The 27,971-nt window shown below is 49.7% G+C and overlaps 1 protein-coding gene across 2 annotated transcripts; it reads left to right on the top strand.

Annotated features, from left to right (window-relative positions):
- Positions 1-9: 9 nt before the first annotated feature.
- tm7sf2 (transmembrane 7 superfamily member 2) lies at positions 10-27,612 on the top strand. Of its 2 annotated transcripts, XM_072245781.1 has the most exons (11): positions 10-128; positions 1,627-1,803; positions 6,575-6,771; positions 7,480-7,534; positions 10,494-10,688; positions 13,344-13,447; positions 15,002-15,121; positions 16,878-17,046; positions 22,178-22,258; positions 23,700-23,822; positions 26,489-27,612. In XM_072245781.1, exons 2-11 carry the CDS (start codon positions 1,680-1,682, stop codon positions 26,647-26,649), a joined length of 1,329 nt encoding a protein of 442 aa, XP_072101882.1. In that variant the 5' UTR covers positions 10-128; positions 1,627-1,679; the 3' UTR covers positions 26,650-27,612. The 2 variants fall into 2 exon arrangements, with proteins under 2 accessions (XP_072101882.1, XP_072101883.1); XM_072245782.1 differs by lacking the exon at positions 15,002-15,121.
- The last annotated feature ends 359 nt before the right edge of the window (positions 27,613-27,971 follow it).

Raw genomic sequence — 27,971 nt, 5'->3', positions numbered from 1 at the left:
ACTGGGGTGACAGTGCGCAGTCGCAGCCGCGGCCGGGAAGGGACTGTGCGAACCGGGGCGGAGGGGCGCCGGGGACTGTCAACGGGACCGAGACCGTCCTGCAGCCGCCGGCCGGGCAGCTCCACCGGGCAAGTGGATCATTTTCATGTCGATCTCCCCCCAGTCCGCCCCTCTCCCTCTGCCTGCGCGGGCTGATAAACTTATTCCCGGGCTACGCTCTGTGCAGCCGGGGTTACCGATGTACGGACGGGGTTCTCTGCATAAAGGGACTTCCACTAGCGACCGCTGTCACTCCCAGGAGGAAAGACCGGCCGACCGACCATGGCACGTCCGGACGGTGTGGAGCGGTAGTCCATACCTCCCACCCCACCCAGAAACTAGAAATGGTGTTGTGGTTATCTACGAGAGCAGCTCACGGACAAGATTTCTCTTCTCACCTGCACCTGAGTCCCCTTCTCCAATGGTCCACTCTCTTCTCCGATTGGATTCCTCATTCCTCAGACCTTTCCCTCTGTCACCTCCCAGTATCCCCCTTCCCCCTCACCTGGTCTCACCTATCACCTCCCAGTGTCTCACTTCATCCCCCTTCCCCCTCACCTGGTCTCACCTATCACCTCCCAGTGTCTCACTTCATCCCCCTTCCCCTTCACCTGGTCTCACCTATCACCTCCCAGTGTCTCCCTTCATTCCCACCCCCCCACCCACCCACCTTCTCCATCACCTGGTCTCACCCATCACCTCCCAGTCTCTCACTTCATCCCCCCCTCTCCCCCACCTTCCCCCTCACCTGGTCTCACCTATCACCTCCCAGTGTCTCACTTCATCCCCCTTCCCCTTCACCTGGTCTCACCTATCACCTCCCAGTGTCTCCCTTCATTCCCACCCCCCCACCCACCCACCTTCCCCATCACCTGGTCTCACCCATCACCTCCCAGTCTCTCACTTCATCCCCCCCTCTCCCCCACCTTCCCCCTCACCTGGTCTCACCCATCACCTCCCAGTCTCTCACTTCATCCCCCCCCTCTCCCCCACCTTCCCCCTCACCTGGTCTCACCTATCACCTCCCAGTGTCTCCCTTCATTCCCACCCCCCCCACCCACCTTCCCCCTCACCTGGTCTCACCCATCACCTCCCAGTGTCTCACTTCATCCCCCCTCACCCCCACCTTCCTCCTCACCTGGTCTCACCTATCACCTCCCAGTGTCTCACTTCATCCCCCTTCCCCTTCACCTGGTCTCACCTATCACCTCCCAGTGTCTCCCTTCATTCCCACCCCCCCCCACCCACCTTCCCCCTCACCTGGTCTCACCTATCACCTCCCAGTGTCTCACTTCATCCCCCCTCTTCCCCACTCACCTTCCCCCTCATCTGGTCTCACCTATCAGCTGCCAGCTTATAGTCCTCCCTCTTTTCCCGTCCCCCCACTAATTCTGTCTTCTTGCCCTCTTCCTTTCCAGCCCTGATGAAGTGTCTCAGGCTGAAATATTGTTTATTCCCCTCCATGGATGCTGCCTGACCTGCTGAGTTCCTCCAGCATTTTGTGTGTGTTGCCTCGGATTTCCGGCATCTGCACAATCCCTTGTGTTTAAGATTCCAGCTTGTAAAGTTTTTTTGTCCTCTGTCCAGGGGTGGCGGTCTGCACTACACTGCCCCACCCAAGCGGGTAGCTGGCACCGCCAATGTCGGGCGTGAGGACTCGTCCACACGGAGCTGGCGAGGCTGGGGCTGGCGGATGGGAGCCGAGGATGGGCCAGATGACCAAAATGGCCAGAACCTCCAACCTGGAGTTCGGAGGGCCCCTAGGTGACTGACATCTGTGTTAATCGTTGTGGTTGGCGGGGAGGAAACGAGTCATCAGGGTGGATTATTGCTAAGAGATGTTGCATCTTACAGCCCATAAAACAGGCCCTTTGTCCTAATTTCCACGCTAACCTTGATGCCTCTCTATGCCAGTCCCAATTTTACCTTCATCATGGTTGAAGCCCTCTCCACCACTGAGCACATCTGGGAATGGTGTCACAGGGAAGCAGCATCCATCATCACGGGCCCCTGCACCCAGGACGTGCTCCCTTCTCACTGCTGCCATCAGGAGGGAGGTACAGGAGCCTCAGGACCCACACTACCAGGGTCAGGAAGAGTCAATACCCTTCGACCACCAAGCTCCCGAGCCAGCGGGGGAGAACTTCACTTGCCCCATCACTGAAGTGTCTCCACAAGCTAAGGAGGTTCGCGGTAGTGACCCCGGGTTTAAGCAGCTTGTCGTATGAAGAGCGTTTGATGGTTCTGGGGCTGTATTCGCTGGAATTCAGGTTTTTCATCAGGTCGTCCATCATTCATCTATCGAATGGTGAACATCCTCGACAGAGTGGATGTGGGGGAGGATGTTCCTGTGGTGGGGGAGTCCAGGATCAGAGGACACTGCCTCAGCATAGAGGGACTTCCTTTTAGAACAGAGATGAGGAATTTCTTAGGCCAGAGAGTAGTGAATCTGTGGAATTTGTTGCCACAGGCAGCTGTGGAGGCCAAGTCATTTGGGTATATTTGAGGTAGAGGTTGATGGATACTTGATTAATCAGGGCATGAAGAGATACAGGGAGAGGCAGGAGATGGTAGCTGAGATGGAAAATGGATCATCCATGATGAAATGGTGGATTTCATGGACCTGATGAACTCACTTTCAAGGTCTCTTCATAAGACCATAAGGCATAGGAGCAGAATTAGGCCATTTGGCCCATCGAGTCTGCTCCACCATTCAATCATGGCTGATCCTTTCTTCCCCCTCCTCAACCCCATTCCCTGGCCTTCTCCCCTTAGACTTTGATGCTGTGTCCAATCAGGAACCTATCAAGCTCTGCCTTAAATACACCCAACAACATGGTCTCCACAGTTGCTTGTGCTAAAAAAATTCCACAAGTCCACCATCCTTTGACTAAAGAAATTTTTCTGCATCTCTGTTTTAAATTGTCGCCCCTCTATCCTGAGGCTGTGCCTTCTTGTCCTAGACTCCCCCACCATGGGAAACATCCTTCCCACGTCTACTCTGTCTCGGCCTTTCAACATTTGAAAGGTTTCAATGAGACGCCCCTCATTCTTCTGAATTCTAGTGCGTACAGACCCAGAGCCATCAAACGTTCCTTGTAAGATAACCCTTCCATTCCTGGAATCATCCTTGTGAACCTCCTCTGGACCCTCTCCAATGCCAGCACATCTTTTCTAAGATGGAGCCAAGAACTGTTTACAATACTCAGAGTGAGGCCTCACCGGTGTCCTATAAAGCCTTAGTATCACATCCCTGCTCTTGTATTCTCGATCTCTTGAAATGATTGCTAACATGGCATTTGCCTTCCTCACCACCGACTCAGCCTGCAAGTTTAACATTTAGGCTGTTCTGCACAAGGACTCCCAAGTCCTCTTGCATCTTGATTTTTGGATTTTCTCACTGTTTAGAAAATATTCCTCACATTTATTTCTACTACCAAAGTGTATCACCATGCATTTTCCAACAGTGTATTTTATTTGCCACTTTCTTGCCCATTCTCCTAATCTGACTAAGTCCTTCTGCATCCTACCTGTTTCCTCAACACAACCTGCCCCTCCACCAATCTTCATATCGTCTGCAAACTTAGCAACAAAGTCATCTATTCCATCATCTAAATCATTGATACACAGCATAAAAAGAAGCAGTCCCAACACCGAACCTTGCGGAACACCACTAGTAACTGGCAGCCAACCAGAAAAGGATCCTTTTATTCCTACTCGCTGCCTCCTACCAATCAGCCAATGCTCTAACCATGTTAGTAACTTTCCTGTAATACCACGGGCTCTTAACTTGATGTATGTAAGCCATACATGTGGCTTGATGTGCAGCCTCATGTGTGGCACCTTGTCAAAGGCCTTCATGAAAATCCAAATATACAACATCTACTGCATCCCCTTTAACTATCCTACTTGTAGTTTCCTCAAAGAATTCCAACAGGTTTGTCAACCAAGGTGTTCCTTTAAGGAAGCCATGCTGATGTTGTACTTTCTTGTCCTGTGTCACCAAGTAGTCCATAACCTCATCCTTAACAATTGACTCCCAACATCTTCCCAACCACTGAGGTCAGGCTAACTGGTCTATAATTTCCTTTCTGCTGCCTTCCTCCTTCTTAGAGTGGAGTAACATTTGCAATTTTCCAGTCCTCTGGGACCTAGGGTGGAATTCATCTGGTCCAAGTGACTTATATACCCTTAGGTCTTTTGAGCACCTTCTCTGTTGTAATAGTAACTGCACTCACTTCTCTTCCCTCACACCCTTCAACATCTGGCACACTGCTAGTGTCCTCCACAGTGAAGACTGATGCAAAATACTCATTTAGTTCATCTGCCATCTCCGCAGCCCCCATTATTTCTCCAGTCTCATTTTCTAGCAGTCCTATATCTACTCTCATCTCTTTTTTATTTTTACATACTTGAAGAAGCTTTTACTATCCACTTTGATATTGCTTGCTAGCTTTCTTTCATATTTCATCTCTTCCCTCCTAATGATTCTTTCAGTTGCTCTCTGTAAGAATTGAAAAGCTTCCCAATCCTCTGTCTTCCCACAAATTCTAGCTTTGAGCTAAAACCGTCAGCCACAGTTGTACTATTTTGCTGTTTGAGCACTTGTTTGTTTTTGGGATACATCTATACTGTACTTTCTTCATTTTTCCGAGAAACACACACCATTGCTGCTCTGCTGTCATCCCTGCTAGCATTTCCTTTGTAGTTACTTTGGCCAACTCCTCTCTCATACCACTGTAATTTCCTTTACTCCACAGAAATACTGCCACATCAGACTTTACTTTCTCCCTGTCAGATTTCAAGCTGAACTCAGTCATATTGTGATCCATGCCTCAGGGTGCTTTTACCTTCAGCTCCCTAATCCACTCCAGTTCATTATATCGTAGGCGTTCAACAGACTCACTCCCTTGAGATCCATTACCAACCTGATTTTCACTATCGACCTGCATGTTGAAATCTCCCATGACTATCATAACATTGCCCTTTTGACAAGCCTTTCCTATTTCAATAGACAATAGGTGCAGGAGTAGGCCATTCGGCCCTTCGAGCCACCATTCACTGTGATCATGGCTGATCATCCACAATCAGTACCCTTTTCCTGCCTTCTCCCCATATCCCTTCACTCCGCTATCTTTAAGAGGTCTGTCTAAAGTCCCTTCACTCTGATTCCCACACCCCTGCCAAATCCTCCCTGTGCTCTCCTCCAATCACCTAAAAATTACGTCCCCTTGCATTAGCCCTTTTCACCCTGGAGAAAAGTCTCTGGCTGTCCGTTCAGTTGATGCCTCGTATCATCTTTTACACCCTCTATCAGGTCACCTCTCACCCTCCTAATGGGTAGGCGTGCATCTCATCTGATCAGCCAGCCAGTCAGTACAGTGAGTGGGCGGAGGAGAGAAGGCAGGTTCAATCCTGACCAGCGCCCTCCGGGTGTCTGTATGCCCGTGGGGTTTGTGCACCCTCATGTCAAGAGTCACCCTTATTGGTCAGGGTGTGGCTGGCAGCATGAAACAATGCTCAACAATTATAAAGCATTATGTAAGTGATAAAATTAGAGGTTAAAGTACAGATATAGAATAAGATGTACATAAATATGATATAAATACAATTTAAACTATTTTTAAAAAAAGTGGCTTAAAATATCTGCAGTGCAGTGACTGGGTAATAGATAGAGGAGGATGGGGCAGGGGTACAACTAGAATGGTTCATCAGATTAACTGCCCAGGGGCAGGGGAAGAAACTTGTAAGATAGCGTGAAGTTTTTCTTTTAATAATCCTAGAGAACTTTCCTGAAGGGCGATTTTGGAAAAGGAAGTTTGCTGTCCGCAATGATTTTTCCTGCCCGCTTCTGGTTCTGAACACACACACACACACACACACACACCCTCTTCCACACCCCTCCGGCAGTGATGTTAGACTGTAGCTGTATGGGTCTCTTCCTCTCCACCCCCTACCCAGGGGCTCTGGTTCTCTCCTGCCTAACGACCTGCAGGTTTGGTGGGTTAATTGCCCCCATAGTGTGTGAGGGGTGAGTTCAATTAAGAGTTTAATTGTCATTCAACCCTACACAAATACCCATGAATACATCCAAGCAAGGTAGTGTGCCTCTGGGGTCAAGGTGCAAAACACAGTACCGACAGTCATGCACAGCACAAAGCACACACAAGATAGCGGGCACATAAAGGTATCAGTAAGATATAGTCGCACAGTAATAGAGTCCAAAAACTGCATTTTTTGATGAACTGTGGATCAGGGTCTCTTTAGGGGGCTTTTGTTATTGCGTGCACGGTTGGATCTGATGTTTCTGTCAGTGCAAGTGGTGTGGGGGAGAGGGGTTAATGTGCCTGCATGAGGGGGAGGGGGAGCTTCGGGGTTCTGATGTTTCTATTATTTATTCTGTGCTGTTTCTTATTTTGTGGGCGTCTGTGAAGAGTAAGAGTTTCAGGTTGTATACTGTACACATTCTCGGATGTGAAATGGAACCATTTTGATACAACGCTAACCGCTGGCTGTGGTTCGCCTGTCTGCCCAGGTGCGCTGGTGCTGGTCGCCCTGCTGCCCTGCAGCGTTCTCTACCTGCTGCTCGCCTGCCGCACCGAGGCAGCCAGCGTCCTGAACAACCCCCTACCCCAGCTGGACCTGAGCCAGCTCTGGGACCCTGCTGCCTTGATCCTGGTTCTCGCCTGGTTTGCCCTCCAGTCTGTGCTCTACCTCCTTCCTCTGGGCAAGGTAGGTCCGAGGGAGGGGTGGGGGCAAGCACCTTGTCCTGTTTCTGATTGCAAATTGGTCGTGTGGGGGGGGGGTGCGGGTGTGGTTATCCAATATAAGACAGGGGAGCAGAATGAGGCCATTCAGCCCATCAGCTGTGCATGCTGGTGCTAGACTCCCCCATGGCCTAATATGGGTAGACCGTAGCAACTCCTTACAGACAGCAGCGGGATTGAACTGTGACCTGCTGTAAAGTGTTAACGCTTGCCGCTATGTGGCCGTAGCGAGCTGAGTACGGGGTGAACAAGACTGGCGTGACGGGAGGGTGGCTCACGAAGAAGGCAATGGCAAACCAGTTTGGAAGAAAACTTTGCCAAGGGCAATCATGGTCATGGAAAGATCATGTCCGCCTATGCCATACGACATGGCGCATAATGATGATGCCATACGACATGGCGCATAATGATGATGTCATATGGTATGGCACATGACGATAATTACTTTATGAGCCATGTTGTGTACCTTGGTCTGGAGGAATGTTGTTTCGTTTCGCTGTGTGCTGTGCACTGTTGAATGACAATAATCTTGAACTTAATCATAAGTTTCACAACTTCTTCCTTTATGACCAGTAAAGTGTTTCCCGCGACGCTACTGGGCCGCCATTCAGCCTGCGTTATCTGCTGTCGCTCTGACCCCTGACCCCTGACCCTCGCTGTTTCATGTCCACAGGTTACGCAAGGCATGCCACTTCGGGATGGCACCCGTCTCTCCTACCGGATTAACGGTATGTTTTGTGTTCATACGCGTGTGTGGCGGGTGTCACGTGACCTCACGCTGCCTGAGGTTCGCGACCTCAAACCGCCCAGGCGGTTCACCGTCGTGGTAACCCGAGGCCAGGTGCACCTATCCGTTCGTTTCTTGTCCGCAGTTCGGTCGCCCCGCTACAGGAGGGATGTCGGGGCTTTGGAGAGGGGGCAGAAGAGGTTCACCGGGATGCTGCCTGGTTTAGAGAGCGTGTGCTGTCACGAGAGGCTGAACAAACGTGGGTTGATTTCTCTGGAGCATCAGAGGCTGAGGGGAGATCTGATCGAGGTGTATAAGATTATGAGAGGCATTGATAGACAGCCGGTATGTTTTAACCTGGGATAAAATACCTAACACTGGAGGGCATGCATTGAAGGTGAGAGGACGTGCCGGCATTGGAGAGGGTCCAGAGGAGCTTCATGCGAATGACTCCAGCAGTGGAAGGGTTAACATGTTTGGTGGCCTGGGGCCTGTACTCGCTGGAGTTTAGAGGAATGAGGGAGGATTTCAATGGGATATTGAAAGGCCTGGATGGGGTGCACAGTGGGGAGGTCGAGGACGAGGGGGCACAGCCCCAAGATTGACGGGGCAGAAAGAAACGCAATAATAGTTAATGTAGGTAAATGCTTCAAAGAAACTCATTGTGGTCATAGGAGTAGATTATAAGCGTAGATTGTGGTCGTGTATACGGTACATAGGATTAGATTATATACGTAGATTGTGGTCGTACAGACACTATGTCAGATTAGATTATATATGGAGATGTATATAAGGAGTGGAAACAGCACAGTTGCCTACAGGTAAAGCCCTCCACACCGCTGAGCGCATCGGTATGAAACGGTGCCACAGGAAAGCAGATTCCATCATCAGGGACCCCCGGCACCCAGCACGTGCTCTCTCCTCACTGGTACACGAGCCTCGGGGCTCAGGACCCGCTATTACTCTTCAACCAGAGGAGTGAGCTTCACTCAACATCAATGAAGCGACTCCTCATCTTCAATTCTTCATATTCATTGCTTATTTATGCATTATCGTTATTTATTTGCTTTTGTATTTGCTGGGTTTGTTGTTTGTGCTCTGGTTGATTGTACAAGATGGTGCCAGCACTCTTTCATTATTCTATCACGGTAATGAATGAATTCATTGATCATCTGCACAAGGCCATGAAGCTCAGTGTTCCATACGTGGACGTGCTTGTACTTTGAAGATAAATTAACCTTGAACACTTTGAACGTTGATTGTATGTCCAGAAGAGTGACACAAGGTGTAGGGGTGCCTGCATTTAAGGTGAGTCTGACAGGAAATGGAAAGTAATGACTGACTCTTGGCAAGAGGAACTCGTCCAGGTAGCAGCGGGGAAAATGAAAACTGAGCAGGACAGGGAGTGTGTCAGTGTGGGTGTGAGGTGTGGAGTGTCAGTGTACAGTGACAGTGAATGGGGGTGAAGGGGGTGGTGAGGGACTGTGGAGAGGAGTGTGTCAGTGTGGGTATGTGGTGTGGAGTGTCAGTGTACAGTGACAGTGAATGGGGGTGAAGGGGGTGGTGAGGGACTGTGGAGAGGAGTGTGTCAGTGTGGGTATGAGGTGTGGAGTGTCAGTGTGAAGTGACAGTGAATGGGGGGATGAAGGGGGTGGTGAGGGACTGTGGAGAGGAGTGTGTCAGTGTGGGTATGAGGTGTGGAGTGTCAGTGTGAAGTGACAGTGAATGGGGGTGAAGGGGGTGGTGAGGGACTGTGGAGAGGAGTGTGTCAGTGTGGGTATGAGGTGTGGAGTGTCAGTGTGAAGTGACAGTGAATGGGGGGATGTAATGATAAGTGTTTTTTGATCAGAATCAATATCAGGTTTAATATCAATGACATATTTTGCGAAGTGCTTTGTCTTTGAGGCAGCAGTACATTGTGATAGATAACAGAATAAATCGTGAATTACAGTAGGAATATTTATTCAACAGTTAAATAGATGGTGCAGAAATAGAAATAAAAAAATAGTGAGGTATTGTTCATGGGTTCAAAGTCCATTCAGAAATCAGATGGCGGAGGGGGAGAAGCTGTTCCTGAATCGCTGAGTGTGTGTCTTCAGGCTCCTGTACCTCCTCCCTGATGGTAGCAATGAGAAGAGGGCACGTCCTGGGTGAAGGGGGTCCGTAATGATGGATGCCGCCTGCTTGAATTTGAAGTTTCTGCAGAGGCCAGTGCCCGTGATGGAGCTGACTGAGCTTACGACTCTCTGCGGCTTACTTCGACCCTGTACAGTAGCCAGCAGCCTCCCTCCCACACCAGGCAGTGATGCAGCTCTCCTCTGTACATCTGTGGAAGTTTGCGATTGTTTTGGTGACAAACCAAATCTCTTCAAACTCCTAATGATATATAGCTGCTGTCGGGCCTCCTTTGTAACTGCATGGGTATGTTGGGTCCAGGTTAACGACCGCAGTACAGTGTAAAACGTAAGTTCCTATAAGAAGTAATAAAAGTGAATATTTTGCAAAAGGGAAGTAGTGAGGTGTTCATGGATGGTTCAGAAATGTTTGTTTATTCAGAGAAACCGCATGGAACAGGCACATCTGGCCCAGCAAGTCACGCTGTCCAGCAGCCCAGCGACTGAAATTTGCCCCGATCGCGGGACAATTTACAACGACCAATCAACCCACTGACCGGTGCGTCTTCAGACTGTGGGAGGACGCCGGAGCACCCGGAGGAAACCTACGCGGTCATGGGGAGAGACCGTACGAACTTTCTGACAGGGGATGCTGGGGTCGAACTCTGAACTCCGATGCCTCGAGCTGAAGTAGTGCAGCGCTAACCGCCCCCCTACCCCGGTGCGCTGGTGGAAATCTGATGGCGGGGGGGGGTAGCTGACGTGTTACGTGGGTGTCTCCACCCCTTCGCTGCACGCAGATTCCCCCCCCCCCATGGTAACTCTGCCCCTCCTCTCCCCCCGCAGGTCTGCATGCCCTCGTGATCACCGCGCTGTTGACGGCAGTGGGCGTCGTCTGCGGGCTGCCCCTCGCCCACGTTCACGACTGCTGTGTGCAGCTGGCCTGCGTCTGTATCCTGACCTCGTTCGCCCTCAGCGTCCTCCTCTACGCCCGCTCGCTGTGTGTGTCCGAGGTGGCCCTGGCGCCCGGCGGGAACTCGGGTGAGTTCTCCTGCGCCTTTGGAGGCTGGGGGAGGTGCTTTATAGACCCTGGTTGGTGGTGGGGACAATTCGGAAGGCCACACGATTGATAGATACATCCCAAAGTGAGAAAAGTGCTCAAGAGGCAGGATGACACAACCGTGGCTGACAAGGTGAGCCAAAACGAACATAGAAACAAAAGAGGGAGGGTATATAGTACAGCACAGATTAGTGGGAAGTTAGGGCAACTCACAAAGCCATCAGAAGAAATGAGATTATCAAAGTAAGCGAGCCAATAATATCAAAGAGGATACAAAAAGTTTTTCTCGTATATATAAAGAGTAAAAGAGAGATGAAGGTGGATGTCAGACCCTGGAAAATGATGCTGGAGAGGCAGTAATGGGGACAAGGAAATGGCAGACGAACCAAATAAGTATTTTGAATCAGTCTTCACTGTGGAAGACACTGGCAGTTTGACAGAAGTTTGAGAGCTTCAGGGGACAGAAGTGTGTGAAGTTGCCGTTACCAGGGAGAAGGTTCTTGGGAAACTGAAAGGTCTGAAGGTAGATAAGTCACCTGGACCAGGTGGACGACATCCCAGGGTTCAGAAAGAAGTGGCTGAGGAGATTGTGGAGGTATGAGTCATGATCTTTCAAGAATCACTAGGTTCTGCAATGGTTCCGGAGGATTGGAAAATTGCAAATGTCACTCCATTCTTAAAGAAGAGACAGAGGCAGAGGACAGGAAACTATGGGCTTGTCCTCAGTGGTTGGGAAGATGGTGGAGTCGATTATTAAGGATGAGGTCTCATGGTACTTTGAGGCACATAATAAAAGAGACCATTGTCAGCCTGGTTTCCTCGAGGGAAAATCTTGCCAGTCAAATCTGTTGGAATTCTTGGGAGGAAATAAGAAGCAGGTTGGACGAAGGGAGAGTCAGTGGACGTTGTGTATTTTGATCTCCAGTAGACCTTTGAGGCTGCTTAACGAGATGTTACAGGAAAGATGCTAGCATGGGTAGAAGATTGGCTGACTGGCAGGAGGCAAAGAGCGGGAATCAAGGATCCTTTTCTGGTTGGCTGCCGGTGACTAGTGGTGTTCCGCAGGGGTCTCTCTTGGGTCCAGTTCTTTTCACATTATATGTCAATGAAGGAATTGGTGGCTTTGTGGCCAAGTTTGTAGACAATACAAAGATGGATGACTGGGCAGGTAGTGCTGAGGGAGCAGGGGGTCAGTAGAAGGTCTTGGACAGATTAGGAGAATGGGCAAAGAAGAGGGATATGGAATTTAGTGTAGAGATGTGTATGGTCATGCACTTTGTAGAAGGAATAAAGGTGGAGACTGTTTTCTGAAGAAAATTCAAAAATCTGAGCTGCAAAGGGACTTGGGAGTCCTTGTGCAGGATTCTCTAAAGGTTAACTTGCAGATTGAGTCAGTGATGAGGAAGGCAAATGCAATTTTAGCATTCATTTCAAGAGGACTAGAATAATAAGAGCAGGGGTGTGATGCTGGGGCTTTATAAGGCACTGGACAGACCACATTTGGAGTACTGTGAGCAGTTTTGTGGCTCTTATCTAAGAAGAGGTGTGCTGGCATTGGAGAGGGTGCAGAGGAAGTTCAAAAGAATGATTCTGGGAATGAAGGGGTTAACTTATGCAGAGCATTGGATGGCTCTGGGCCTGTACTCAGTGAAGTTTGGAAGAATGAGTGGGGTTCTCATTGAAACCTATCGAATGTTGAAAGGCCTGGATAGATTGGCCGTGGAGATGATGTTTCCTATAGTGGGGGAGTCTAGGACCAGAGGACACAGATAGAGTGGATGTGGAGAGGATGTTTCCTATAGTGGGGGAGTCTAGGACCAGAGGACACAGATAGACTGGATGTGGAGAGGATGTTTCCTATAGTGGGGGAGTCTAGGACCAGAGGGCACAGATAGAGTGGATGTGGAGAGGATGTTTCCTGTAGTGGGGGAGTCTAGGACCAGAAGGCACATTCTCAGAATTAAGGAACGTCTCTTTAGAACAGAGATGAGGATGAGCTTCTTCAGTCAGAGGATGGTGAATCTGTGGAATTCATTGCAACAGATGGCTGTGGAGGCTGTTATTGGGTATATTTAAAGCGAAGGTTAATAGGTTCTTGATTAGTATGGGTATCAAAGGTTACAGGGAGAAGGCAGGAGGATGGGGTTGAGAGGGATAGTAAATCAGCCATGATGGAATGGCGGAGCAGACTCCATGGGCTGAATGGCCTGATCCTGCTCCGATGTCTTAGCCTTTCAGTCACATTAGCTGGAGTGAAGGTTTACGAGGATGTTGCCGGGACTTGAGGGGCTGAATTATGAAGAGAGTTTAGGACTTTATTATTTTTTTCGAGCGGAGTATTTGGAACGAGCTGCCAGAGGGAGTGGGTGAGGCAGGTTCACCAACACTTGGACAAGAACAGTTTAAACCAGGGGTTCCCGACCTCTCCTAACCATGGACACTCACCATTAACCGAGGGGTCCGTGGGCCCCAGGTTAGAACCCCCTGGTTTCGAGGGATACTGGCCAACTGACTTGGATGGGAATCTTGGCCAGCATGAACTGGATAGGCTGAAGGGCCTGTTTCACTCTATGACCAGCAGGAGTTGCACTGAGTGGACTGAACTAAGCGCTGACCTTTAACCTTGGTCACCCCAGGCAACCCCATCTACGACTTCTTTATCGGGCACGAGCTGAACCCCCGCATCGGCAACTTTGACCTCAAATACTTCTGCGAACTGCGGCCGGGACTGATTGGTTGGGTAAGTGGCCAGTGTCCCCTTCAACCCCCACCTCCGGCGGGGAGATCTAGGTGGAGTGCACTTAGGGCGTTTCATAGAGTGAGTGAGTCTCAGGCCAGGGGCCACAGCTGCAAAATAGAGAGACGTCCATTTAGAATAGAGATGAAGAGGAATTTCTTTATTTATTCATTGAGATATGGCGGGAAATAGGTCCTTCCGCCCCTTCGAGCCACGTTGCCTAGCAATCCCACGGTTTCACCCCAGCCTAATCAAGAGACAGCTTATAATGACCAATTAACCTGCCAACCATTGCGTCTTCGGACTGTCGGAGGAAACAGGAATTCCCTGGGGAAACCCACGCAGTCACGGGAAGAGACCGTACAAACCCCTGACAGGCAGCAGTGGGAATTGAATCTGGTCTTTGTTGCTGTAATTGTGTTACATTGCCTGCTACACTATTGTAAACCAACCCCCCCCCCCCACTACATATATCTTTTTATTCAAATGGTTCAGTTTAATATCAGGGAATGTATGTGGTATACAACCTGGAATTCTTACTCTTCACAGACACCCATGAAACAGGGAGAAAAATCCCAAAGAATGAATGACAGAAAGATCAGAACCTGAAGCCCCCCTCCCCCTCCACACAAACACAGCAAAAGCATCGACCTCTCCCCCAGACTCCCCCACTATGCAAGCAATAGCAAAGCCCACAAAGAGACCTTGATCTAGAGCCCATTAAAAACTACAGTTCGCCATCTGGGACAGCTCTCTGTCCAGCTAGGGAGAGGGAGATAGGTCACTCCTCACTCCTGTTACATTGGGAGTGGGAGGCCAGCAGCTCGCTGTTTCGATGTTACAATCTGCCGCGGCGCTTCTCAGAATCCCCCGACACGGGGACCGACAGGCGCGTGTGCGCTCTCTCCTTACCCCCCTCTCTCCTTACCCCCCTCTCTCCTTAACCCCCTCTCTCCTTACCCCCCTCTCTCACCCCCCCTCCTCACCCCCCCTTCCCCCCCCTCACCCCCCCTTCCCCCCCCAAGGCTAGGGGCCTTTTCCGACAGCCTCGCACGCCGCCTGTTGTCTCGATGTTTCAGTCCCCCACCACACTTCAGTTGGCAAAATCGACGAGAATTCGGGTTGTCCACAGGGCTGCCCTCTGACTTCCGACCTCCTAGCTCTGAGGGCATAAGTTTGAAGGAGATGTGTGGGGCAAGTTTTTTTTTACACAGAGGGTGGTGGGTGTGTGGAATGAGCTGTCGGGGGTGGGGGTGGAGCTGTTGAAGAGGCTGTTAGAGAGACGGAGATGGAGGGAGATGGACACTGTGTAGGCAGAAGGGATGAAAAAGGATCTAGTGCTTTCCTGCCCGGTGGTATTTTACCCCTGACATGTCCAGACATCAGTCCTGATGAAGATGGCAGAGTTTGGCCATCGAAACGTCGGTTAAAATGGATACTTGCACCCGGCTGGAAGCCCGGGAAGCGATGAGTTTATTTTCTTGTTGTGCTCAGTACTGGCGCGATGGGCTGAAGGGCCTTTCCCACCCAATCAGTGTTCTGGCTTGCCCCTCACAGCTGCTTATCAACCTGGCCATGCTGATGAAGGAGTGGGAGTTGCAAGGAAGCCCGTCTCTCGCCATGCTGCTCGTCAACGCCTTCCAGATCCTCTACGTGTTTGACGCCCTTTGGCACGAGGTGAGACAGGGCAGCCACCCCACCGGGGGCGGGGTCCCGGTGGGCTTCTGATAACCTGGCATCTGACCCATTGGAAATGCCCAGCATCCTTTGATTCCATTTCCATTCAAATGTGTTATCTAAGCAGGGTGGGTTGGTAGGTTTGCAGATGGCACGAAGGTTGGTGGAGCTGTGGACGGGGCAGAAGGTTGTTGGATGTAAGAAGGCAAATGGAATGTAGGCCTTCATTGCCAGAGGGATTGAATTCAAGAGCAGGGAGGTTATGCTGCAACTATACAGGGTACTGGTGAGGCCGCACCTGGAGTACTGTGTGCAGTTCTGGTCTCCATACTTGAGGAAGGATAGACTGGCTTTGGAGGCCGTGCAGAGGAGGTTCACCATGTTGATTCCAGGGGCCTGTGAGGAGAGATCAAGTCGCCTGGGACTATACTCTCTGGAATTCAGAAGAATGAGAGGGGATCTTATAGAAACATACAAAATTTTGAAAGGGATAGATAAGACAGAAGTAGGAAAGTTGTTTCCATTGGTAGGTGAGACTAGAACTAGGGGACAAAGCCTCAAGATTCAGGGGAGAGGATTTAGGACGGAGATGAGGAGAAACTGTTTTTCCCAGAGAGTGGTGAATCTGTGGAATTCTCTGCCCAGGGAAGCAGTTGAGGCTACTTCACTAAATATATTTAAGATGCAGTTAGATAGGTTTCAACATAATAGGGGAATTGAGGGTTATGGGGAAAAGATGGAGCTGAGTTTACGGACAGATCAGCCATGATCTTATTGAATGACAGAGCATGCTCGACGGGCCGGATGGCCGACTCCAGCTCCTATTTCTTATGTTCCTATGACACTGACAGGATGCAGAGCTGGGTTGACAAGTGGCAGATGGAGTTCAATCTGGAAAAGTGTGAAGTGTTTTACTTCAGGAGGTGGAAACTAGCAGGTAGAGCACAGGGTTAATGACAGGATTCTTTGCAGGGTGGAGTAACGGGGATCTTGGGGTTCACATCCAAAGATCCCTCAAACTTGCCGCACAAGTTGATCGGGTGGTTAAGAAGGTGTTTGGTGTGTTGGCCTTTGTTAGTTGGGGGATTGAGTTCAGGAACAGTGAGGTAATGTTGCAGCTCTATAAAACCCTGGTCAGACCACACTGGGAGTATTGTGTTCAGTTCTGATTACCTCATTATAGGAAGGATGAGGAAGCTTTAGAGAGGGTGCAGGGGAGATTTACCAGGATGCTGCCTGGATTAGAGAGCATGTCCTATAAGGATAGGTTGAGTGAAAGGGTCTTTCTCTTTGGACTGAAGGAGGATGAGAGGTGACTTGATAGAGGTGTACAAGATGATAAAGAGGCATCGATCGAGTGGACAGCTGGAGACTTTTGCCCAGGGTGGAAGTGGTTAGTATGATAGGGTATAATTTTAAGATGACTGCAGGGAAGTATAGGGGGGGATGTTAGAGGTAGTGTTTTTTCACACTGAGAGTGGTGGGTGTGTGGAACGCCCTGTCAGGGATGTGGTGGGAGAGGCAGGTACATGAGGGACATTTAAGAGAATCTTAGATAGGCTGATGGAGGATAGAGAAAATGGAGGGCTATGTAGGAGGGAAGGGTTAGAATGATCTTGAGTAGGTTAAAGGGTCAGTTGTGGGCCGAAGGGCCTGTGCTGTACTGATCCACGTTCCTGGCCAGTAAACTAATTGTGGCCATGCCAGACGCACTGCTGACTGACTGACCGGTGTGCGACGTGTGGCTTCTTGGCAGGAGGCGGTCCTGACCACGATGGACATCGTCAACGACGGCTTTGGCTTCATGCTGGCTTTCGGGGACCTGACCTGGGTGCCCTTTACCTACAGCCTGCAGGCCCACTTCCTGGTGTCTCACCCTCAGGAGCTGAGCCCCACGGGGGCGGTCGCCATCACCCTCCTCAACGGTAGGTGTGTCTGCAGCTCGCTGTAATCTCCACACCCCCTCACCGATCTTCTCCAGTTCAAGTTCATTGTCATCTGACTGTACATGTATACAACCAAATGAAACAACGTTCCTCCCGGCCGCAGTGCCCCCACACTACATCCATCACACCCAGCGCATAAAACAAAACATTACCACAAATAAGGCCAGGCAGCATCTCTAGGAAGAGGTGCAGTCGACGTTTCAGGCCGAGACCCTTCGTCAGTTCTAACGTTAGTCCTGACAAAGGGTCTCGGCCTGAAACGTCGACTGCATCTCTTCCTACAGATGCTGCCTGGCCTGCTGCGTTCACCAGCAACTTTTATGTGTGTTGCTTGAATTTCCAGCATCTGCAGAATTCCTGTTGATTACCACAAATAAATTTATAAAATATAATTTAAATGCATGTTGTGTGCAGCACAGGTAAATGGTACATAGCTCGCTGTACCAGTGACGAGATCTCGGTGGCAGGGTACTCAATAGTCTCACAGCCTGGGGGAGGAGGCTGTCACCCAGTCTGACAGTCCCAGTCCTGGTGCTCCTGTACCTCCTCCCTGACGGTAGTGGGTCAGAGAGATTGTGGGACGGGTGGTCGGGATCCTCAACAATGCTTTGTGACCTTTGTGTACAACACTCCTGGTAAACGTCACAAATATGGGGGGTGTAAGACCCTGGTGATCTTCGTGGCATTTTTACTGTCTTGCGGTCGGTGCCCTGTCGCTTTTGTACCACACAATAAATCAGAATCACTTTTAATATCGTAATATCATGTCGTGAAATTTGTTAACTCTGCAGCTGCACAATGCAGTACATAATAGAAAACTGAATTACAGGAAATATATGTAGCAAAAGTAGCCAAATAAGTTGTGCAAAAACAGAAATAAAAACGTAGTGAGGTAGTGTTCATGGGTTCACTGTCCATTCAGAAAGGGGAAGAAGCTGTTCCTGAATCGCTGAGTGTGTGTCTTCAGGCTCCTGTCCCTCCTCCCTGATGGTTGCAATGAGAAGAGGGCATGTCCTGGGTGATGGGGGTCCGTAATGATGGACGCTGCCTTTCTGAGGCATCGCTCCTTGAAGATGTCCTGGATACTACGGAGCCCGGTGCCCGTGATGGAGCTGACTGAGTTTACAACTCTCTGCAGTTTACTTCGATCCTGTGCAGTAGCCCCTCCTGTTCCCCCCCGCCCCATATCAGACGATGGTGCAGCCAGTCAGAATGCTCTCCATGGTACATCTGTTGAAATTTGCAAGTGTCTTTGGTGACAAACCAAATCTCCTCAAACTTCTAATGAGATATAGCCACTGTCGGGCCTTCTTTGTAACTGCATCGATATGTTGGGACCAGGATAGATCCTCCAAGAGACTGACAGCCAGCAACTTGAATCTGCTCCCTCTCACCACCTCTGATCCCTCTGAGGACTGGTGTGTGTTCACTCATCTTACCCTTTCAGAAACCCACAATTACTGACGCAATGATGCAGCTGGACAGGAAAGCCTGGGCAGTTCTCCTGTAGAAAGTTGCTAGAAATGGAGGGCGGGGAGCCTTGCACGCCTCAGTCTCCTTAGGAAGTGTAGCTGCTGCTGTGCCTTCTTGACTGATGAGAAGGTGTTGTGGGTCAACATTAGATGGTCTATTATGTGCACACCAAGCAACTTTGTGCTGTTCACGCTCCCCATGGCTGACATTGATGTGTGATGGAGCGTGGTTGACCTGTGCCTTCCTGAAACTCACAATCATCTCTTTTGTCTTGTCTCCTGGAGTGTTACCCTCATAAGAATTGGGTACAGATGACCATCCTGCCCATTGATCTTTGCTATCCCACTCACCTAGATCATGGCTGATCTTTGACCTCAGTGTAAAAGATAAGTTAAAGATTAGCTTTATTTATCACATGTTCATCAAAATCTTCCACATAGCGAACTGTGTCTGCCCTGCCTCTCAGTGTTAGAACAAACTCTGATTTAAAGATTAATATCAGATGGTGATGAGAGGGGATACTGGAGCAAGGTAGATCAGTTGGTTGAGTGGGGTCACAGCAACAGTCTTGTCCTCAACGTCAGTCAGACCAAAGAGCTGATCATGGATTTCAGGAAGGGTAAGATGAAGGAACACATACCAATCCTCATTGAGGGATCAGAAGTGGAGAGAGTGAGCAATTTCAAGTTCCTGGGTGTCAACATCTCTGAGGATCTAACCTGGACCCATCATCTCAATGTAGCTACAAAGAAGGCACAATAGAGGCTATATTTCATGAGGAGTTTGAAGAGGTTTGGTATGTCACCAGTAACACTCACAGATTTTTACAGATGTGTTGTGGGGAGCATTCTGACTGGCTGCATCACCATCTGGTGTGGGAGGGGTGGGGAGCTACTGCACAGGATCGAAGTAAGCTGCAGAGAGTTGTAAACTCAGTCAGCTCCATCACAGGCACCAGCCTCTGTAGTATCCAGGACATTTTCGAGGAGCGATGCCTCAGAAAGGCAGCATCCATCATTAAGGAACCCCATCACCCAGGACATGCCCTCTTCTCATTGCTACCATCGGGGAGGAGGTACAGCAGTTCAAAGTTCCAAGTACATTGATTGTCAGGGTATGTATAAATTATACAACCTTGAGATTCACCTGCTTACAGGCAGCTACCAAGCAAGGAACCCAACACAACTCGGTTTTTAAAAAAGACCAATACCAAATGTGCAGGGAGAGTGGGGGAAAAGAAAACACAACTCATGCAAACAATAAAAGCAAGCAAGAGCATTCTGAACCAAATCGAGTGGATAGACCCGGAGCCCAGAGCAGCTGGTGTAGGCTCACAGCCTCAGCTTCGGTTCACCGCATAGTGGGGCAAATCACTGCAGAGCTTGTGGATATGAAGCTGGATTAGTCGGAGCACGGCACAAGCTCAGCGCCATGGAGAAAGGAGTAAACGTCGCAGAAGATGGGGCAAAATTGGCTGGATCCTCGACCCTGGTCCCGACACCCTGCCTTGTCGGTCTAACTAGGCTGGCGTGTGAATTGTCCAAACACCGGGTCACCGCCCACACTAGGACCCGGCTCCCACCGCAGCTGTACGCTCTGGACCCAGACCTCGCCGCCCGGCCTGTGGCTATAACCGTGTTCCAGCTCGCACTTGAGCCTCCCAAATCAGCTTGAAGCACAGATCAATCCAACCTTGCTTCATTGACTCCGAAACTCCTCTGCTCTGATTTCTTTCCGATTCACTCATTCCAGCTCTAGCTCCATCTCTGACTCTGTCTCAAAGGTGCCTCACCTTCACTTTTACAGATCTGTTTTCACTTTGACACAAAAGAGATGTTTCTGTTGGCCAGTGCCAAAAAAAGCCAAATTAAATCCACAGTGATTCAATGTTGTAAAACAATAAAACATGAAAACTTCTGGGAGGTTGTGAATTTTTATAGACACTATAAGAGTGTGTGTGTGTATATAATGTATTGTAATTCAGTATTTTTCTATTATTAGATAATTCATTGTACCGCTGTCTCAAAGACAACAAATGTCACAACATTTGCCGGTGATATTCAATTGATTCTGATTATAGGAAAGATGTCAATAAAATTGAGAGAGTACAGAGAAGATTTACTAAAATGTTGCCTGGGTTTCATCTCCTAAGTTACAGAGAAAGGTTGAACAAGTTAGGTCTTTATTCTTTGGAGCGTAGGAGGTTGAGGGGGGACTTGATAGAGGTGTTTAAAATTATGAGGGGGATTGATAGAGTTGACGTGGATAGGCTTTTTCCATTGAGAGTGGGGGAGATTCAAACAAGAGGACATGAGTTGAGAGTTAAAGGGCAAAAGTTTAGGAGTAACATGAGAGGGAACTTCTTTACTCAGAGAGTGGTAGCTGTGTGGAACGAGCTTCCAGCAGAAGTGGTTGAGGCAGGTTTGATGTCATTTAAAGTTAAATTGGATAGATATATGGACAGGAAAGGAATGGAGGGTTATGGGCTGAGTGCAGGTCAGTGGGACTAGGTGAGAGTAAGAGTTCGGCACGGACTAGAAGGGCCGAGTTGGCCTGTTTCCGTACTGTAATTGTTACATGGTTATATCGTTATTTGCCGGTGATATTAAACTGATTCTGATTTATACGTCATGCACACAGTGATAAACACAGGAGATTTTGCAGATGCTGGAAATCCAGAGCAACTCACACAAGATGCTGGAGGAACCCAGCAGGTCAGGCAGCATCTATGGGGAGGAATTAGCAGTTGTTGCTTCGGGGTTGGACCCCTTCATCAGGACTGTGAAATGTGTCATTTGTGTCAACAACCAACGCGGTCCGAGGATGTGCAGTGGGCAGCCTGCGAGAGTCGCCAGGCCTCGGGCAGCAATGTAGCACACTCACAGCTCACTAACCCTGACCTGTACGTCTTCGGACCGTGGGAGAAAACTGGAGCACCTGGAGGAAACCCACGTGGTCTCGGGGAGGACGTACAAACTCCTTACAGACAGCGGCAGGAATTGAACTCTGGCGGCACTGTAAAACGCTACACTAACCGCTAGACTGACATGCCCACCCCCAAGACATGAAATTGGCTTTTCAGCAGCAGTACAGTGCAATGACATCATTATAATTTACAAAAATTAATAGTGCAAAATAAAAAGGAATTATGAGGGTAATATTCATGGACTGTGCATGAATCTGATGACAGAGGGGGAAGAAGCTGTTCCTGAATCGCTGAGTGTGTGTCTTCAGGCTCCTGTCCCTCCTCCCTGATGGTAGCAGTGAGAAGAGGGCATGTCCTGGGTGATGGAGGTCCGTAGTGATGGACGTCACCTTTCCGAGGTATGACTGTTTGAGGACGTCCTTGATGCAGGTGCCCATGATGGAGCTGACTGAGTTTACAACTCTGCAGCTTATTTTGATCCTGTGCAGTAGCCTCCCCGCCCCCCCATACCAGACCGTGATGTGACCAGTTCGAATGCTCCCCACTGTACGTCTGTAGAAATTTACTAGTCTCCAGTGACTCCTAATGGAGTAGGCTGCTGACGTGGCGGCTCTGGTCAACGGGCTGTCGGGTTGAACTGTGATGATCCTTTTCTTGCTGGCACCCCTTTCCCTTCCGGATCACTAACGCTGTCTTTCCTTGCCGTCACAGCCCTTGGATATTATATCTTCCGCAGCGCGAACTCGCAGAAGAACACATTCCGCAGAAACCCCGGCGACCCCACGGTGGCAGGTACGTCGTGTGTGGTTCAGGCGCAGGGGCTGTGGAGCAGTATGTGCTGACCCTACTCCCTCATCGAGGGGGAGTGGGCAGCGTTTCATTGTCCCCTCCCCAGGCCGCATTTGTGTCCACTCCGGGGCGGTCAGCTCTCACCTGTGGCTCCAATAGGTGTTTGCAGGCCAGTGCACTGCTTTGACACGCAGGGTAAACCAGGTCAGGGTAGCTGACGGGACTCGTGCCCCGCTGAGACGGGGAGGTGCCTATCGTAGCACGCGAAGGTAACTCCAGCGGACTGGGCGAGTGAGACCCAACGGCCAGGGAGCCGGTTCTCTAACGCCCCGTGTGGAGAGCGAAGGGCGCGACCAGGCACGGAAAACATCACGGTCACCCACTGCAACCAGGGAAGACCCCGGTTTGTGACGCTTGTTTGTCCCACTGGACCCGGACCGTCGAGAGAGCGGAAACTGCCCCAGTGCAACGGCTTTTCCACTTTACAGACTCTCCCGTCATCGTCGGACACGGTGGACAACCACCAGTTGCCCTTGAGAAGCTGGTGGTGATCTGCTTTGAACCGTTGTGGTCCTTGGGGTGTTGGAGTATAACCCAGAGGGAGTCCCTTTGATTTTAACCCAGTGACTGTGAAGGAAGGGCGATAGATTTCTAAGTAGGACAGTGGGTGATTTGCAGGCCAGTTTCTGGGTTGGGGGAGGTGTTGTGTTCCCTGTATCCTTCCAACTGGTAGAGCTGGTGGGTTTCGACGATGCTGTGTGAGAAGTTTCAGTGAAGACTGCTGTTTGACTCGTCTCTGAGACAACCCTTCCCTGTCTTAGACCACAGAACTGTACAGGCAGAGAGACGGTGCAGGTGGGATGTTCAGGGGTGATGGTGTGTTGGCAGAGTGGCAGGAGTGATAGCATACAGGTGGAAAATGGGTGGTGAAGTGAACAGATGATGGAGGAGAAGGACAGGCAGGGTGTTTACAGATGGAAGGAAAGCGATGATAGTGTACAGGCAGAGAGGGGATGACTGTACTGACAGGACAGGCAGAGAGTGAATGGGTAACGATGTACAGACGGACGGCGGGAGGACAGGCAGAGTGGGGATGACGGTGTACTGACAGGACAGGCGAAAAGAGTGAATGGGTAACGGAGTACAGTTGCAGAGTGGGAGGATAGGTGGTGACAGTGTACAGGGGAGACTAGATGAGGGGGTATACAGACTGAGACGGGGATAGGTGAGGGTCGACATGGAACCATACAAACAGAATAGTTGACTGGTTGTACAGACGGAGGAGGACAGGCGAGGGTTGGCGGAGGCAGAGAACGGGTTAAGGGGTGTACAGATGGGAGTGAGGACAGCTAGAGAGTTGTGTGGCTGTGGGTGGGTGATGACTGGTTGAACGCTAACGTGTCTCCCATTCCTCCTCCACCCCCCCCCCCCACCCCGGTTTCAGGGCTGGAAACGATCCCCACGGCAACTGGGCGGCAGCTGCTGGTGTCGGGCTGGTGGGGCTTGGTGCGTCACCCGAACTACCTGGGGGATCTGATCATGGCTCTGGCCTGGTCTCTGCCCTGTGGTGAGTGCCGATGGGTGAGGGGGTGCAGCCTTGTGGGGAGGGAGAGGGGTGAGCACCAGTCGGTGGGAGGGAAGGGGCTCTGTCCCAGTCTGTTCACATCCACACTGCCTGCCTCACCTCTTTGTACATTCGTCTATCACACCACCTACACAGAGTGACTGCATCACTTCCCTCAGAAAACAGTTTGATTAGACTTTTTTATATAACTACTTAAATGCGTATAACTGCTTTGTATGTTCCCCAGTGGTCACCGTCTGTATATGCAGTTGTTTCGTGTGCCCCTAGTGGTCACCGTCTGTATATGCAGTTGTTTCGTGTGCCCCTAGTGGTCACCGTCTGTATATGCAGTTGTTTCGTGTTCCCCAGTGGTCACCGTCTGTATATGCAGTTGTTTCGTGTGCCCCTAGTGGTCACCGTCTGTATATGCAGTTGTTTCGTGTGCCCCTAGTGGTAACTGTCTGTATATGCAGTTTTTCAGTGTGTCCCCTAGTGGTTACAGTTCTTTCTGGAAACCTCTCTGCAAATTTGAATGGAATTTTTCTTATCTATGGGTATAGAAGTAGCTGACCATGAGGTGGCACAATCTTTCCTTTTTGCTTCTTCACTCACCAGACCGCTATCTCTGTACATTTTTCATTGCTCTTGGCTCTCTGAAACGATCAAGAACCAACAAGTTTTATGCCTCTTTCCTAACTTCCAAAACAGCAGAATCCAAAACGTGTCTCTGCAGAAGGTCTCCGTCACTTCTGTCACAGTTATCTGGCACGGAAGCAGGCTATTTGGCCCATCTTTTCCATTCCGACCCAAATGCCCATCTGCTGCCCAAACCAAATAACACTCAATATTACTGAGCTGGTACAGACAATCTTATTTCTGGATCCCAGCCACCTTCCTATTTTAAGCAATAAGTACTACTGTGCTCTGTGGCAGGGTGGCGATTCGTCTCTTCCCTCTGCTGGCCTGCAGGTCACCCTTGGGCAAGGTGTAGCACCTGCTTAGCCCCCCGATCAGGGTCATGTGAAGCCACGGGAGAAGTGATGGATGGTCGTACAAGCAGCCGGTGCAGATCACAAGTCCTGGTTATGCGACCACTGATGCCAGGCAGACAATCTCTGAAGAGTATTGATAATGGCTGAGGTCACCCATCTTGTAAAGACACTGGCCAGAAGCAGGCAAAGGCAAGCCACTTCTGTAGAAAAATTTGCCAAGGGCAGTCATGGTCATGCAAAGACCATGATCAGCAACATCATACAACACAGCATCACATGTGCCTAAGAATTTTACCTTGTGTGTTATACTCTAACCTGAAGGTTAATTTACAGGTTGGGTCTGTGCTGAGGGAGGCAAATGTGATGTTAGCATTCATTTCAGGAGGACTAGAATATAAAAGCAGGAATATAATGTTAAGGCTTTATAAAGCACTGGTGAGGCCTCACTTTGAGTATTGAGAGCAGTTTTGGGCCCCTTATCTAAGAAAAGATGTGCTGACACTGGAGAGGGTCCAGAGGAGATTCATGCGATTGATCCCTGGAATGAAGAGGATAATGTATGAGGAGTGTTTGATGGCTCTGGGCCTGTACTCGCTGGAGTTTAGAAGAATGGAGGGGGAGGAATCTCATTAAAATCTATTGACTATTGAAAGGCCTAGAGAGAGTGGATGTGGAGAGGATGTCTCTCATAGTGGGATGATCTAGGACCAGAGGACACAGATAGAGTGGATGTGGAGAGGATGTTTCCTATAGTGGGGGAGTCTAGGAACAGAGGGCACAGATAGAGTGGATGTGGAGAGGATGTTTCCTATAATGGGGGAGTCTAGGACCAGAGGACACAGATAGAGTGGATGTGGAGAGGATGTTTCCTACAGTGGGGGAGTCTAGGACCAGAGGACACAGATAGAGTGGATGTGGAGAGGATGTTTCCTACAGTGGGGAGTCTGGGACCAGAGGACACAGATAGAATGGATGTGGAGAGGATGTTTCCTATAATGGGGGAGTCTAGGACCAGAGGACACAGATAGAGTGGATGTGGAGAGGATGTTTCCTGTAGTGGGGGAGTCTAGGACCAGAGGACACAGATAGAGTGGATGTGGAGAGGATGTTTCCTATAGTGGGGAGTCTAGGACCAGAGGACACATATAGAGTGGATGTTGAGAGGATGTTTCCTGTAGTGGGGGAGTCTAGGACCAGAGGACACAGATAGAGTGGATGTGGAGAGGATGTTTCCTATAGTGGGGAGTCTAGGACCAGAGGACACAGCCTCAGAATACTAAGTCATCCCTTTAGAACGGAGATGAGGAGGAATTTCTTTAGCGATGGTGAATCTATGTAATTCATTGCCACAAACCGCTGTGGGTATTGAGTATATTTAAAGCGGAGGATGATCAGTGAGGGTGCCGAAGTTTATTGGGAGACGGCCGGTGGACAGGGCTGGAAAGAATAATGCATGAAATGGCAGAGGAGGCTCGATGGGCCAGATGGTCTAATTCTGCTCCTGTGTCTCATGGTCTGACATTAACGTACATTAATGGTCGTCAAACACCTCTACGGCTGAGGTTGTGAGGATGAGAGGTGACTTGACAGACGTGTGCAAGATGATAAGAGGCATAGATCGATAAATTTACTTTGAACTTTTGTTCCCCCCCCCACCCCCCGCCCCCCACCCGCCAGGTCTGGACCACGCTCTGCCTTATTTCTACGTTGTCTACTTCACCGCGCTGCTGATCCACCGTGAGGCCAGGGATGAGCACCTGTGCCGCAGGAAGTACGGCTCGGCGTGGAGCACTTACTGCGGCCGTGTCCCTTACCGCATCTTCCCCTATCTGTACTGACGAGGGAGTCGGGGCGGTGGCTAGCCGTCTGCTATCTCCACGCCGGCTCCATCCACCCTCCTCCACCCTTCCTTCTCCAGCTCCACCGGTCAAGTCAAGGACTGTGCGAGGTCGAATCAGCTGGGTTACTGGTGGATGTCCACGGCCATCCTGTTGCTGCCTCTGGTGTGTGTGTGTGTGCCTCAGTGGAAGCCATCGGATGAGCTCCCCGCTCCCCTCGGTCTTCAGCCAGTCTCGCTGCAGTGGCTGAGATCAGCGTTTGAAAGATGAGCCTTGTTTATCGCGCGTACATCGAAGCCTACAGTGAAATGCCTGGTTTGCGTCAACCGCCTGAGGATATGCTGGGGGCAGCCCACAAGTGCGTTTCTACCCGTAACCGCGCGGATTTCCTCCAGGTGATCCGGATTCCTCCAGCGTTCCAAACGCGTACCGGTTAGGCTGAGTGAATTGTGGGCGTGTGGCGATCTGCGGCTGAAACGTGGTGACACTTGCGGGCTGCCTCGTAAAATCCTCACTGATTTGATTGGACACAAACGACACATTTCACTATATGTCTTGGCAAATAAAGATGATCTTTAATCTCTTTAAGACTTTAAAAAAAATACACAATAATTTTTAAAAAATACAGAACGATAATAGATAAAATGTGGTCAAATGTGAATGATCTGCTGAGGTGAAAAATGTGACTTTTTACACTTATTTGGCTTTTAATCAGGGTGAAACTTTTTGATACATGCCTTTGTAGTTAAGTGCAGAAAACTGGATCTCCTGCAGGGGGTGTCAGTGCTGCCTCTCTGTGAGTGAAAATGGTAAGCTCGTGTTTAATATTGGGTGTGCGTGTTATCCAGGTGAGGATTGTGGGTAATGTGGCCTAATATCTGCCCGGTATTTATAATTTATTATCTTAACATTAATTCCTGTTATATTGGTGGGGGCCAAATAAATTAACTGCTTTCAATCTTACTGAAATGAAATGAAATATCTTTATTGTCATTACAATTTGTCATGCACCAATACAGCAAAAATGAGTTTGCAACTCTCATACTCAATGCTATAAAACAACAAATAAAATATAAAAACAATAAATAAAATCAAGTAACCAGCCAGTACAAGCGATGTCCAGCAGTACAAAAGCGCAACTCAGATGCATGACAGCCATAAATCCAGTATTAAAGTAGCAATATAACAAATTTATGGATGATGCTTGATCAATTGGGGGAAAAGCTATTTTTCAGTCTGGAAGTGCAGGCATAGAAAATCTTATAACGTCTGCCAGATGGAAGAAGTTCAAACAGATGATTGCATGGGTGTGTATTGTCCTT

This window comes from Mobula birostris, chromosome 28 (assembly GCF_030028105.1).
Source record: "Mobula birostris isolate sMobBir1 chromosome 28, sMobBir1.hap1, whole genome shotgun sequence".
Taxonomy (NCBI): Eukaryota; Metazoa; Chordata; class Chondrichthyes; order Myliobatiformes; family Myliobatidae; genus Mobula; species Mobula birostris.
This window is presented reverse-complemented; position numbering and strand designations above follow the sequence as displayed.

What these genes read in the sequence shown, in the direction of transcription:
- tm7sf2 (XM_072245781.1), top strand. Translation starts at nt 1,680, where the DNA reads ATGTCGGGCGTGAGGACTCGTCCACACGGAGCTGGCGAGGCTGGGGCT. An exon ending in ACCTCCTTCCTCTGGGCAAG is followed by an intron (nt 6,772 to 7,479) that starts GTAGGTCCGAGG and finishes TCATGTCCACAG; the next exon opens with GTTACGCAAGGCATGCCACT. An exon ending in GGCGCCCGGCGGGAACTCGG is followed by an intron (nt 10,689 to 13,343) that starts GTGAGTTCTCCT and finishes TGGTCACCCCAG; the next exon opens with GCAACCCCATCTACGACTTC.